This window comes from Crassostrea angulata, chromosome 1, assembly GCF_025612915.1.
Source record: "Crassostrea angulata isolate pt1a10 chromosome 1, ASM2561291v2, whole genome shotgun sequence".
Lineage (NCBI taxonomy): Eukaryota > Metazoa > Mollusca > Bivalvia > Ostreida > Ostreidae > Magallana > Magallana angulata.
Window position 1 is genome coordinate 21,283,297 of NC_069111.1, and position 13,118 is coordinate 21,296,414.

Genomic DNA, 13,118 nt, shown 5'->3' on the forward strand with positions numbered 1-13,118 from the left:
CCATTCATATTCACCTTGATGCAGTTGGCAACAATTATTGATCCTGAGTGGTAGTCTTTGCCGGATCTGCTATGTTTCAAGGAATTGTGCTATATCCTCAACCATTTGAAATCCGCTCCATTTTAAGATACCAGAATAATTGATTTATCTTAGGTGCTTATATAATCATGCAGTTGCAGATACTCGTATTATTATATAGCTTGATAATGACACTGTCTAATGGTAATAATCATTCGTTTTTGCGAAGAAATTGGATTTAATGTTGATATACATATTTTTCAATGACAAGTAATTGTACTGTTTCTATAAATGTATTAATCACTTATTTTTAAACTCAATGTGCATATTTTTTTCATATCTTAGTTAATAAAATGACAATAGTCCTATAGTTTTTTCGAAATTAAAAAATATTTCTGTTGGAAAATAAAAAACTCTATTGTCTTATTGTTTTCATTTCGTTAAAAATATAGTTATCTATTGAAATGTGTCAAGAATGTAGGATAGCCTATTAAAAGAATAATAAACTTGTGAAATGAATGCACAATCTTTATTCGATTTTTTCTCTGTGAAAATGGAAAAAATGATGGTAAGGCAATTTAAAATTCCTAGACTACAAGAAACAAACATTGTTAAGAAAATAAAGCTCACAATTAATCATGAAGAAAAACAATAATCCTTACTATAAACACACGATATTCTACAGTATAACTCTTTAAAGAATTATCTTGCCTTTATAATCAAAGTATTGTACAACACAGGCACACTGTCCAAAAGGCAGTCTGTACGATATAAATCCAAAGAAAATCACAGTGTTTAGCTATATTGATAATGTATCTAAATTTTCTTTAAAAGACACTCGATATAAAGGGAAAAACTCTTACAAATGTGGCTATATATCTAGTATGAATTAATTTAAAAAAACATATTATATTAAGTTTTTGCCGTTACCAATTTCAAAGCCGATTGACTGCATTTTGATTTTTTCAAGCAGTCGGACAAATGTGACATAATGATTGGTCCTTTTTTAATAGCACTGTCAGAGATGCGCCATTTATCAAGCATGCGCACGGCCCTTTTGTCATCATCTTTAAAATCAATTTTAATGGCCTCGACATCATCTCTTTCAATACCAAGATTCTGAGCGACAGCTTCCCATTTGTCGTGAATATGTTTACTGAGTTCTTCAATGCCGTTGTTGGAAAGAATTCCTATTTAATTGAAAAAAATTAAAGTCTATATAATTTCAGATATATATATATATATATATATATATATATATATATATATATATATATATATATACAGCAAAACTCGTTTATAACGAATTTCAAGGGACCATAGAAAAAACATCCTTATAGCCGTTATTTGCTATGCGTTTATAACGAATTCGTAAAATATATTATAGCGAATTCGTTATAAGATAATTAAGGGTTTTTCCGGTTTACAGTTTTCTAAACTATCGTAAGTTATAAAATTAGTATTTCCGTCATTTACCAAAAATGTCAATATAACCATTTCATTTCAATTTAAAAAAAATTCCGTATACTATTTGAATTTGAGTATTTTTAATATGCATCTTAAAATTGCATGTTTCTTCAATGAAATTTGAAATAGAAAAAATTCGTTATAAAAATGATAAAATACGTTAACATTTTGCCAGCGGGGGTCTTAAAATTACTTCGTTATAGCCGTAAATTCGTTATAGCCGTGTTCGTTATATACATCAATTTTCTATAGGTTTATATGAGAAATTTGCCGGGACATGAATAGTAATTCGTTATAGCCATAAATTCGCTATATCCGTGTTCGTTATATTCGAGTTTTGCTGTATATATATATATATTCAAAATATACAAAATTATATATATAAATGTTTTTCAAATCCTATTAAACAAAATTGAAATGTTTAGTAAAAAAGGACAGTACCATTTGTCATAGAAAATGGTTTCATAAACATATCAAATTCTTTGGCAAATTCTGTAGAGAAGGAATATAATCGGTCTGAAATTGTCTGAACCTGAAAAAAAGGTTACATACATGTAATAATTTCAAGGAAATTCAAACAAATAAAAGATTTAAAAGAAATTAGCAATATGTACTGAACATTTGTCTTCTTGGTTTTACACATAATAGCCTTCGACGAATTGACAGACATATTGTACACAAGTGGGAGATGGAATAACGTATTATTATGACTTCTGTCAGTTTGTCTCTTTATTTTCAATACTCGTCTATTTTCGCATAGTATACATTTAGTATTTTATAGAGCGTAAACGTACTTAACCAAAATAGACCACGGCAAATGCTTTCAACAAAAATCTTACGAGAGCCGACAGCGGGTTCCGAACTCACGACCCAACGTAACGTCAAATAGCCCAACGCGCGACAGCCGATGATGTAATCGGCGGGTTATTTTTTAATATATAGAACGTAAATACACGTAAATACATACACTATTGACGTCAAGCAATTAAATATAATAAATAAATATTTCCAAAAACACCTCATTCTTGACGGGAGTTTTAAAGTTTCTAATAAACTTTTGAACAAATTGGTTAAAATTTTTACAAAGAAACTGTACACGAGAATCATACAAACGCCTTCTTAAATGTCCCTTGATAAAGAATATACAAGAATGAATTTTAAAAGATTTCGTCTGCTAAACAACTCGAATTTTCTCGGTAAGGTTAATCGCGTCTATTTTCTTGGAAAGAACACAAAGGTTTGTTGATCTTTTGTAATTGTACAGCAACTTGTTGACTAAATAAACGATCAAATCAACTGATTGTCAGAGCAAACGCTTGATTTTCCTATTATTATTTTAAGGGACCAGACAACACGCAAACGTCACACCCTCCTATTATAATAGCAAAGCACGTCAGTATACAACAATCTTTTTTGCCATTCCTTAGTCGTGTTTTTTATTGTGTATGTACAATTTTTATATTCATGATACTGTATTTTTTTGGTTGTTTTATTTTTCATTGTGACAGGTGTAACATACAGTTTGATAGCGGACAATACCGCTACATTTACATAGGCATTTGTAAAAAAAAATGCTCTTTTCAATTCAACATGTTGTTAATATTGTCTTTTAAATTGGCATAAAACAGAGCAGTGTAGACTCTGGTTAAAAAAAAATAATATAAGTTATATGATAGAAACATGGACGATGGTATAATGACAATCATAGTGTTCTGATACAAAGTGCAATCGCCTATGGCTTGTGCACTATGTATCAAACCCCTGACTACTATTTAGGCATAGCACACGCACAATACAACACTATTGTATAAATGGTGAATTAAAGGGGCATGGTCACGATTTTGGTCAAATTCTATTTTTCTGTTTTTATCATGAACAATGCTCTAGGAATGCATTTCTAATAATTAAATGAAATTTGTGGGTCAGTCGTTGAGTAATAAGCAAGATACAGGGCTCACAATTCTTTGTCATGTAAACAATATAAACAAGGCTCGTGCCCTGTGTTTGGTTACAAAGGTTCAATATACCAGAAAAAATCTTTTTCAAGCTGATTTGTCTAGCTTTCTTTTCATTTTAAGCATAAAAAAACACTTTCTGGCGTGTAACACATTCATTTTAGATCTAAAACTGACATTTTTACTATAACGTTCAAAATAAAAACAAAAGCTTTGTTTACATAGCAAAGAATTGCAAGCTCTGTAACTTGCTTATAACTCAACGAATGACAACAAAATTTTTGTTGCCTATTAAAAATGCCTTACTGAAGCACTCTAAATATTAAAATCGAAAAAATATTTTTGACCAAAATCGTGACCATGCCCCTTTAATACTAGTATAATATTGTCTGTTTGAGTTCGTTTACAACTATCAGTAACAGTTCCTAATGGGTTTAACGCGGCAAATGGGATACTGATGGGATGGGGACCTACTTTGTTTTCGTTTTTCGGTCTTTGACTAGCCCAGTTCTTGATGAAAACTTCACATATTTCTCTGGCTGTCCCCATTTCTGCTTCTTTGTCAGCGCGCGTCTTTATGGATCGATATTTACTACGGCTATTGTCAACCAAAGAAAGATAAAAATCATCCAAATTTGGAGTTGGTCTGATTGGAAGTTGGTATGCTAAGTATTTAGCAGCAACTTTCACTGAAATAAAACAATACAAAGTAATAATTATTTTGAACATACTTTTATATATATTCAAATAAGATTTAAATTTGTCTCAATATATATATATATATAAACTTTTTTCAAATGAGCAACTTCTAAACAAATGGTCATTGTGAACATAATGTAAAAAATATTATTGTATATTCGGAGGAGCGAAATCAGACATTCTCATTGTCAATGATATAAAGGCATTAAATTTATCCGTATGATATACAGGAATATATACATCATATATAAAATCTCTACGATTTGAAGAAACACACATTGTGTATATATCCGTTTGAGAGATAACTCTCATATCAGATGAACATTCTTCCTGATTATATAATCAACGTTAAATAGTGGCATGTCTGTACATGTAATTACCCGGAACATCGAGGGTCAGCGGTGCAAATCGGTGCAGTTCCTCGTCCTTCATAAAAAAAATCCAAACATGATTTGATCATAAGGCTTTACACAATTTTTTTTAATTGCCAAATTTTACACAATATTTTTACCATTAAATAACAATTTATCCCGTATTTTTTCAATATACCTTTGGTATGGATAGAACCACAGATCCGCACCTCGGTGGACCCTGATCAACACCACCGACGTTGTACCTTAGCTCTCCAGAAAAAGCCTTAGCCTCAGATTGAGCTTTTTTGTTGTGAACATCGATCTTGAACGAAGCGCTTGCCGACTCCGGGTTCAAATTATAATACTTCAGACGTACCACTTTGTAGTCTGCATCTAAAGTAAGGTTGCCTTCCAATTTTATGATGATTTCCTCTCCGTCGCAGATTCCAAAAACAGGCGAATCCGGGGGACCTTTATGGAATCCCTGTTTTTTCATCGTGTCTGCAGCATCGATACTTTTATCGTTTTCCACACAGCGCACCAGACAATGAGAAGGGTCGGTATCACTCTGGCGAACAATGAGTTTTGCATCAAATTGGTAAGACTGTCGATACAGCAAATCTGCTATACGAGATATTGCTTTGTTGTCCATGCCTTTGGGTACAATGAGTCCCATGATACTGAAAAATATGTTGCCTTCATTATAAACACCATAATATTTTGCCTTTGATAAAAAAACAATCATATTGCCATTATAAAACACCCACTCAAATGTCCCGCCTCTCGCTGGTAAGGAAATGACGACACCGTCTGGGAAATCCTTGAGAGATTCCTTCTTCATCACAGTCCAGTCTCCGTGCTGGCTGCTGGTCACCATTTGTAACTCCATGTTATCACTCTCACCTTAAAACATAACACGATGGCAAACATTAACAAAAAAATGAACGTGCTTGCTGTCAACTTTACTATAAATAGCGAGTGGCAAATGTATGACGTCATCGTGGGAAATAGAGCTTCTAGAACCTCATTGCACATCTTTTAATATACACGTTTATCAATGTATGGCTGTAGTCGTTAACAAAACAAAACAAGGAAATTCTGTATTATTTTTGTTACTGAAAGTACACACATTTTTTTAAAGATATCATTCATGTGGATGGGGGGAATATATAATTTTCTAAAATAATACAAAAAATTATTTGACACCTTTATCAACAATATTTGGACCAAAAATCACGGTTTGCATTTTTTGTAGCGAATTGTAAAAATAAATTAAGTTCTTGTATAAATTACCAACAAAATCGCTGCCCGTGTTTGCCTCTTCATTTTTGATATCTTCCATTGTTTTCTTTAAAAGTTTTGCGAGATGACCTTGGTTCTCTTTCTCCAGTGCCTCAGTTATAGCAGTGAATTGATCAGCATCACAGTTCTTAAAATCTTCCAGTAGTCGTCTGGCCTTCATCCCTTCTGTCTTTTTGCTCTAAAAGGAAATATTGCATTAAGCTGAAATTGATAGGATATGTGTTGACGAAGGTACAGATAGATAGATAGATAGATAGATAGATAGATAGATAGATAGATAGATAGATAGATAGATAGATAGATAGATACCCTGAAATCATCATTGTTCGTGAGGGACCAATGTTCGTGCCCACGAATTTACATCCGTACCAACGTATATGGAATCATTTGTTTATCTTTAAAAAGTTATCCCGATATCACTATCAACGAAATTACGTCCTCACGAACCAGGAAAATGTTGGCTACCCACGAACATTGACCCCCACGAATAAAAATGATTCCACAGTAGATACCTTGATGTCTTCTAAACACTCGTCTTGTATTTTGCCATCTTTATGCAAACGTGTTGCTATGTGGATAACTGACATATCTGTAACGAGCTTGTTTCGACATTTCTCTATAACCTTTTGATGCGTTGACACGTTTTCTGTAAATAAATCAAACTTTGACGCTTTGGACGTGTTTTACCTTTATATTTTGCTAAAATGACTGGCGTGACTTCAGGCAAATTGATACAAAGCATAGGCAAAAATATTGAGTAATTAAAATAAGCTAGTCTAAGATATTGTCTTGAGAAAACAAACTACACGAACTTATTTTGTGCAAATCAGGATAGATTTCCATCTCGATATTCTGAAGATTTTCATCATCAAACTCAATGCCATGCAATGACGTAGCTATCTTGATATTTTCGAACTGTTTGTCTGCTTTTGCTCGATTAGACAGCTCTTTGTCAACCTAAAAATAATGACAAAATATTGATCGATCTACGTTGTATAATCACTGATAATAAAATAAAGATAGTAAGCTACAGGGATTTCAGTGAAATCATTATCCTGGTACTTCCCAAAATTTACCTTGAAATGGACGCCGGTGTCGTTCATGAAACATCCCGAAGGAACAATGATACGCACATTCTTGTCAATTGTGGGTTCAAACGATCCACCGGCTGCTTTTACCTTCATATTTTCTCGTTTTGGACGAGATACCACGATAACTTCCAAACTTTGAAAGTTGTTGATCTCAATAAGAACAAACAGAGCGTCCTAGGTATGTTAAAAGAACGCATTTTATATTTTGTGTAGTATTTTTAAAAAGTTTTATTACTTTCGTAAAATCTTTGAGTATTTTGAATTGGCAATGGAAACAATAGATTTGGGAAATACAACTTTAAATGTAAATAAATAATAATAATAAGAAGAAACTGTATGAAAACTATAAGGTCTTCCGTTGGATACGGAAGACCTTAATAAAACAGTGCTTAAAGTTCCTTGACTATCGCTCAAAAAGAGGCATTACTAGCGGACAACAAAAACCCCGACTCACCCTGTCTTTTATCCCTCTAGGTTTCTCTTTCTTTGCATCCACGAACCTCCACTTTTGGTCATTCATTGAAACTTTGACTACTGTCTCTCGATTATCCATTGACGAAGAAGCAATAGGGATGTAGACTTTCATTGGAAGCTAAAACAAATGCATTATCTTTAATATGAATACTGAAAGAGAAGTTGTCAACAGAAAAACTAAAGAGTTAATGTAATTTAATTTATAGGTTTTCTCATAGTTAGTAAATCCGCGAGTCACCTTATGATACATGTACATATATGTGTTTCGGTATATCATTATAAAACCGCTGGCTTTGATACAAATCATACCTCAAGTTTTATCTCCTTCCCCTTTGTTGGTTTAATCTGGATCAGGGATGATATAAGGACTTCGTCTTTATTTTTTGGATATCGCTCTAGATCAATGTGACTGTCAAAAGCTGCACACACGATGTCATCCTTCTCTAGACCTTGACCTCCGGTAATGGCGGACACAGCGCAACAAATCCCATGCTGGAACAAGTTGTGGTGTTTTTGTCTGTCATATCTGTTTAAACAAATATGTTTTGATGTTTAACAAAAAATGTGTTAACCGTCGTGGGTATTGTCTACCTTGGGAATAACCTTACATGAATGTGGGCCAGTTTTCTGGATTCCGTCTCGCTCTGGCCTCTTCGTCCTTTTTCCTCTGTTCTTCCTTTCGTCTTTGTTCCTCCTCTTTCCTTCTTTTTTCTTCCTCATCTTTCCTTCTCTGTTCTTCGGCTTTTCGTTTTGCTTCTTCTTCAGCCTTTTTCTTCTTTTCCTCTTCATCCTTTCGCTTCCTTTCCTCTTCCTGCCGTTTTCTCTCTTCACGTTCTTCTGCAGTTTCTAGGCCTTTGATCCACTGGTTTAGGTGACCATTGATATTGTCGAAGTCTCCTAACGTGAAAAACCCTGTTTCCTCAACTTTTGTTATAAGCCCCTCTGTTTCACAAAGCACTCTCTGGAGTTCTTGCTGCTGTTCCGCGATTTTCTGTAAAAGCACTAGATTTTCTGCCCTCTGCTTGTCAAATCTATCGCTGCAAATTGACAATGCAAAGAAATAAATCACAATTCCATATTTATGCAAATGTATGCGTATTGCCACCTTGATGATAGTTCTTACCTGCTGAAACGGTGTTCAGCAAGATAGTTTCCACTGCCTACACCCCTTAATGGATAAATCAAATACAGCATAATTATATATCATATAGGCAATGCCTGCAGCAAAATCCATTTATGCTTCATGACATAATATATTAATATGTTCAAATCAAAATCAAATAATTTAGCATCATTTAATGAATTTTTAATCGAATAATAATAAACTTTTTAAAAAAAGTCGCCCTACCCGCTATAAGGGGGATCTGAGATATCTGAAATCAACAAAAGTGCACCACATAAATTAGTTTAAAGTACGTTTAGTTAGAACCAAGAAAAAGTAAAATCATCGTTATTTATTTTTTTAAATTTGGTGTTACCTTTAAACAACCCCGCTTCAGCGAGAGCTTTCATTTTGTCTCCAATCTGGATTGTGAAGTCTTTGATCAACTGTCGCAATTTTGTCAGGTCTTCGTTAATTCTTGTAGCGTAATTCGCGACGTCTTTGACACAATCCGTAGATTCTTTTGTTGCACTGCTTACTTCTTTACTGAAAGCCAAAAGATCGGAAGTGGAAGTATCTGTGGAATTGACTAATCGTCGATGTATTCGCATCCGCTCCGATATCTTTGATAGGGCACTGATGTCCGCCATTTTGCAATGCAAATTGCGGAACCAAACCAAAACCAGCTATTCGTTGTTTCCACACAGCATGTACTGTCAAAACTTAAATAAATGATAGAGCCGTGTAACCTTGACCTTAAATGTAAACAGTTTAAAAGTCTTATATCGTGCTTTTTTGTCGATATTCGAACTAAAGTCCTGGATTTTTAAAAACAATAAGGGCTTCATACTTCCTAGATGCATATTTTTTTCAAATGAGAAATGAAGATCAAAATTTGTTTACAGCTATATGAACGCTTTTCCTCTACGCTACTGGTTCTTTAGTTTTATCTTTTAGTATTTTTTTTTTTTTGGGGGGGGGAGGCAATAAATTTCTCTCCAATTCAATACCTTATCGAGACTTTAAAAATGGAAGTAAAATCAAAGGTTTTCCCATCCTTTTCTAAAGTGTTAAGGTTTTTTTTTATATTTTAAATGGCAAATCATGCTAGCTTACGTTTTTCTACAAACGAAATACATTGTAACTTAATATGTTACTATTCTGGTAGTCTCTTAAAGTTTGGAAAGTATGTTTTTTATTTTGTTTCCCTTATAAAATAACATTATTTTTACTAAAGAGGAAATTTTATTATACATTTATTTACACAGTTAGTAATATCATAAAGCACCAAACAAAGAAATATGCAAACGATGGTGAGTTTATTTAACCCTTGCACTGGTAATTGTTAGATCTACAATTTATATTACCAACAATGTTTATTTCTATTACGGAAAGAAAGTCTTTATGTCAATTTTTAAACAATTACCCGTATGTTGAAAAGTTACTCTCGTTCTAGTTGGAATTATTTAACTTATATAAATTAAGAAATAAAAAGGGACAAAGAGTATCATTTTATTCCATGAAAATTGTTAAAATATTTTGATTCATATGTATGCAAGTTATGCTGCTACTGGTTCGTCCTTTAACTGACAAACAGGGGTTTTAAGTACCATACATCTAGAACCTTGTGAAGTTTTTGGCAATATTTTAAGCAGCGAAAAATAAATTGTTCTTGAAAACTAGACCGTATCCATGAAATTCATGCCGAAGAAATACCACATGACGTTTTGTGAAAGGACATCTATCTCATTGAATCTACTGACAATTGTCTTATTGTATCTGTAAAGGCTTCGTGTGCATTGTCTGTTTGCAGAACATGACAGATAATGTAAGAAACAGTTAGTATAAGCAAACAAAGGGGGCATTAAATTATCGTGTATGCATTTAAATCTACGGGGGACCGGACCAGTAAGTTGACCCTTGTTCATGCACTAAAATTATTCTTTGCAAAGGCATGCATTCAATAGTCTGAAGCTCCGTTTACATTCGATTCGCATGGAAACCATTTAGAAGATATTTAATGGGAGCGGGTGGGGGTGGGGGGGGGGGGTCAATTGTGAGCTTGCTACTCTGTTACATTTGTAAAGTTTGCTTCGGGTGTAAATATATGTACATTTATTAATGCACAGACATAATATACATTCGTTGTTGATATATATGCATTGTTAATTGACGTTGTTAACGTTAACATATTCATTACTGTTGGTAAATGCTGTTCAGTTTTATTTCTTATTTTTGGGGAGAGGGTGAACTTCAAATTTAAAAACTTAAGTATTAAAAATACAAGAAGTACAGAGCGAATTGTGAAACAAAGCACACACCACCCCCTTCTGCAGTAAAAGTCAATAGACTTCCTTCATCATTTGACCAACTTCCACGCCTTATGCTGATGCAAGAATTGAGCTAGAGTTATTCCTCTTCTTACTGAAATTTGAAGACTCTCTCTCTCTCTCTCTCTCTCTCTCTCTCTCTCTCTCTCAGAGTTAACACAATATTATGCTAATCAGTTAATGACATACATTGCAATAAATAATTATACATGTTATCCACAAACTCTTCATGTTTTCATCTTTATCTATTTTTAAACCAAAAAAAAAAAAGAAAAGAGTGACATGCTTGTTTGTTTTTTTTAAAAGAAAATATCAAATAGAAAGGAGTATGGAGAAAAAACATGTAGGCATCCTAGACATTTTCCTCTAATGACTTTTACACAGTGGTTTTTCCTTTTCTTTTCGAAATCGAATATTCTGCAACATAAAGGGGGATGTAAGGAACGAACCCCATCTGTCCATCGCCCCGTAAGTCTGAGTAAGGACGAATTCTAAGCTGTTTTATTCACAAAACCTACAAAATTGATGTCCTTTGTCAGAATGGAGTCCTTGCTTTCGAGTTTGCGATTTTGTTCAATGTATATGTATATTTACATTTTCCAGTGTCTTTGTCTTTGGTTATGCTACGAAGACGGGTTTGTATAATTAGATTTACCAAATGAAAATAACGTTAACATGTCAATAATTCAATATTTAATCGAACAATAACTGAAGATTATAAATAATAAGGAGATCTTTCTTTGAATATAATGAGGTGATCAACTATGGTCGGGCGTGATCAATTCTATCATAAAGCTCTTTGGGCTTTGTTGGATTTTGTCACTCCGACAGTATTTGTTCACCTTATAATACTCAAAAAATTATTCCTTATTCCTTAAAATAGAAGTTGTTTGAAAATGAACTGGTAGACATGTTACGAGTTATTTGCTTACTGCTGAAAAATATATTTAAAAGGAATACCAGTATTTACAACCCAAATTATCATTGCCTACATGTAGCTGTCAGATATATTTCAATAGATCTTAATATCTGTTACCATTCGATGGGTATTGTTATAGATATATTGTGTTTGTCTTCTTATCTCTACTCACTTTTTTTTCTTGTGAGTAGTAAAATAATTCAATTAAATGAAATTAGTATGCAATTGTATTAAAATCTCTATATATATAAATGTACAGAGGAAATAAAGTATTATTGTGAATAAATGACAGCTCATTGCCATTGAATCCTGGTGTAAAGTGGTGAACTTATAATCGATTAAATGATATTTTAATACATATGTTTGTATTTAAGTGAACGGCTTTTGGGGATCTGTTTATTACGTGTGGCATTAGTTTTGCTGCATTCGTTGTAGTATTTTAATACCTTTGCCTTGTAACAGATAAATCTTCTTTTTTTCAAATTTTTTTCATATTGGTTCTTTGGGGGTTTTTTGTATTTTTTTTTATGCATTTTTTTCTTCTGTATTTTTTTTTTTGGGGGGGGGGGGGTGGTTTTGGGTTTTTTTTTCTTCTTTGTTTTTGGAAATATTTCTATTTTCTGGATCAAGTTGCTCAGATAAATTCAATATTTAGAAAAAAACCTCAGTATGATATGTAAAACACTAATTGTTGTTTTTGTTGTTTTTTAACCATGTTTGCAGCACTATTATTTTTGAAAATAAAAATCTGTTCTGATTTTAATATTTACCTGGTTTTTCTTTTCCTTTAGTTTTTCTTTGATTTTTAAAATTCAAAAATACCTGAAATCATCGTCTGGGTGAAGGACATTGGAAAACGTAAATTTATAAATATACTGGGATTTTGTTTTAAAAAAACATGATTAAAAGTATAGGGATGAAGGTACAAAATATCAAAATATTAAAACTGTCCCGAATGGATTAAATATGTCTGATTTGTCCATTATTTATCCGCCTAAGAAATTTCTTTCCATTCTTTATTTTCAACTTATCCGGGTACTTGAGGAGACGTGTCGGTGAAAAATATCGGATTTGGGTTTTTTCCCGTTGAATTAATTTGAATATTGCATTTGTTCTTAGCCAATAGGCGTGTACTATTACTGGGGGGGGGGGGGGGGGGGAATCATCAAAAAGTGACAGATATAGTAATCTAGGACAAAATACGATTTTGTGTTTGCCCAGGTGACAACTGACATGAGCTGATTGTAGCTGATTGTGTTGTACCTATTAAATTTAAAAAGTATCTTGCATATTGCATAATTTCGACGCCGGTTTAAAGAATAATCAATGCAATAGTGTTGCGGTGCATACGATATCATGTACACAGATGGTAAAAAAGCATTATTTCGTTCGTAGAATGTCATTGACG

The 13,118-nt window shown here is 33.0% G+C and overlaps 1 protein-coding gene across 1 annotated transcript; it reads right to left on the reverse strand.

Moving 5' to 3' along the window:
• Window positions 1–541: 541 nt before the first annotated feature.
• Window positions 542–9,197, reverse strand: LOC128167320 (uncharacterized). The gene is made up of 16 exons (XM_052832980.1): window positions 8,838–9,197; window positions 8,708–8,732; window positions 8,483–8,527; window positions 7,968–8,396; window positions 7,669–7,885; window positions 7,340–7,477; window positions 6,871–7,059; window positions 6,607–6,751; window positions 6,307–6,440; window positions 5,786–5,972; window positions 5,260–5,395; window positions 4,689–5,172; window positions 4,520–4,565; window positions 3,915–4,129; window positions 1,927–2,017; window positions 542–1,208 (listed from the first exon to the last, which is right to left on the reverse strand). Exons 1-16 carry the CDS (start codon window positions 9,109–9,111, stop codon window positions 931–933), a joined length of 3,033 nt encoding a protein of 1,010 aa, XP_052688940.1. The 5' UTR covers window positions 9,112–9,197; the 3' UTR covers window positions 542–930.
• Window positions 9,198–13,118: the final 3,921 nt, after the last annotated feature.

What these genes read in the sequence shown, in the direction of transcription:
- LOC128167320 (XM_052832980.1), bottom strand. Translation starts at nt 9,111, where the DNA reads ATGGCGGACATCAGTGCCCTATCAAAGATATCGGAGCGGATGCGAATA. An exon ending in GACCGAAAAACGAAAACAAA is followed by an intron (nt 2,018 to 3,914) that starts GTAGGTCCCCAT and finishes CCTTTTTTTCAG; the next exon opens with GTTCAGACAATTTCAGACCG. An exon ending in ACCATTTTCTATGACAAATG is followed by an intron (nt 1,209 to 1,926) that starts GTACTGTCCTTT and finishes TCAATTAAATAG; the next exon opens with GAATTCTTTCCAACAACGGC.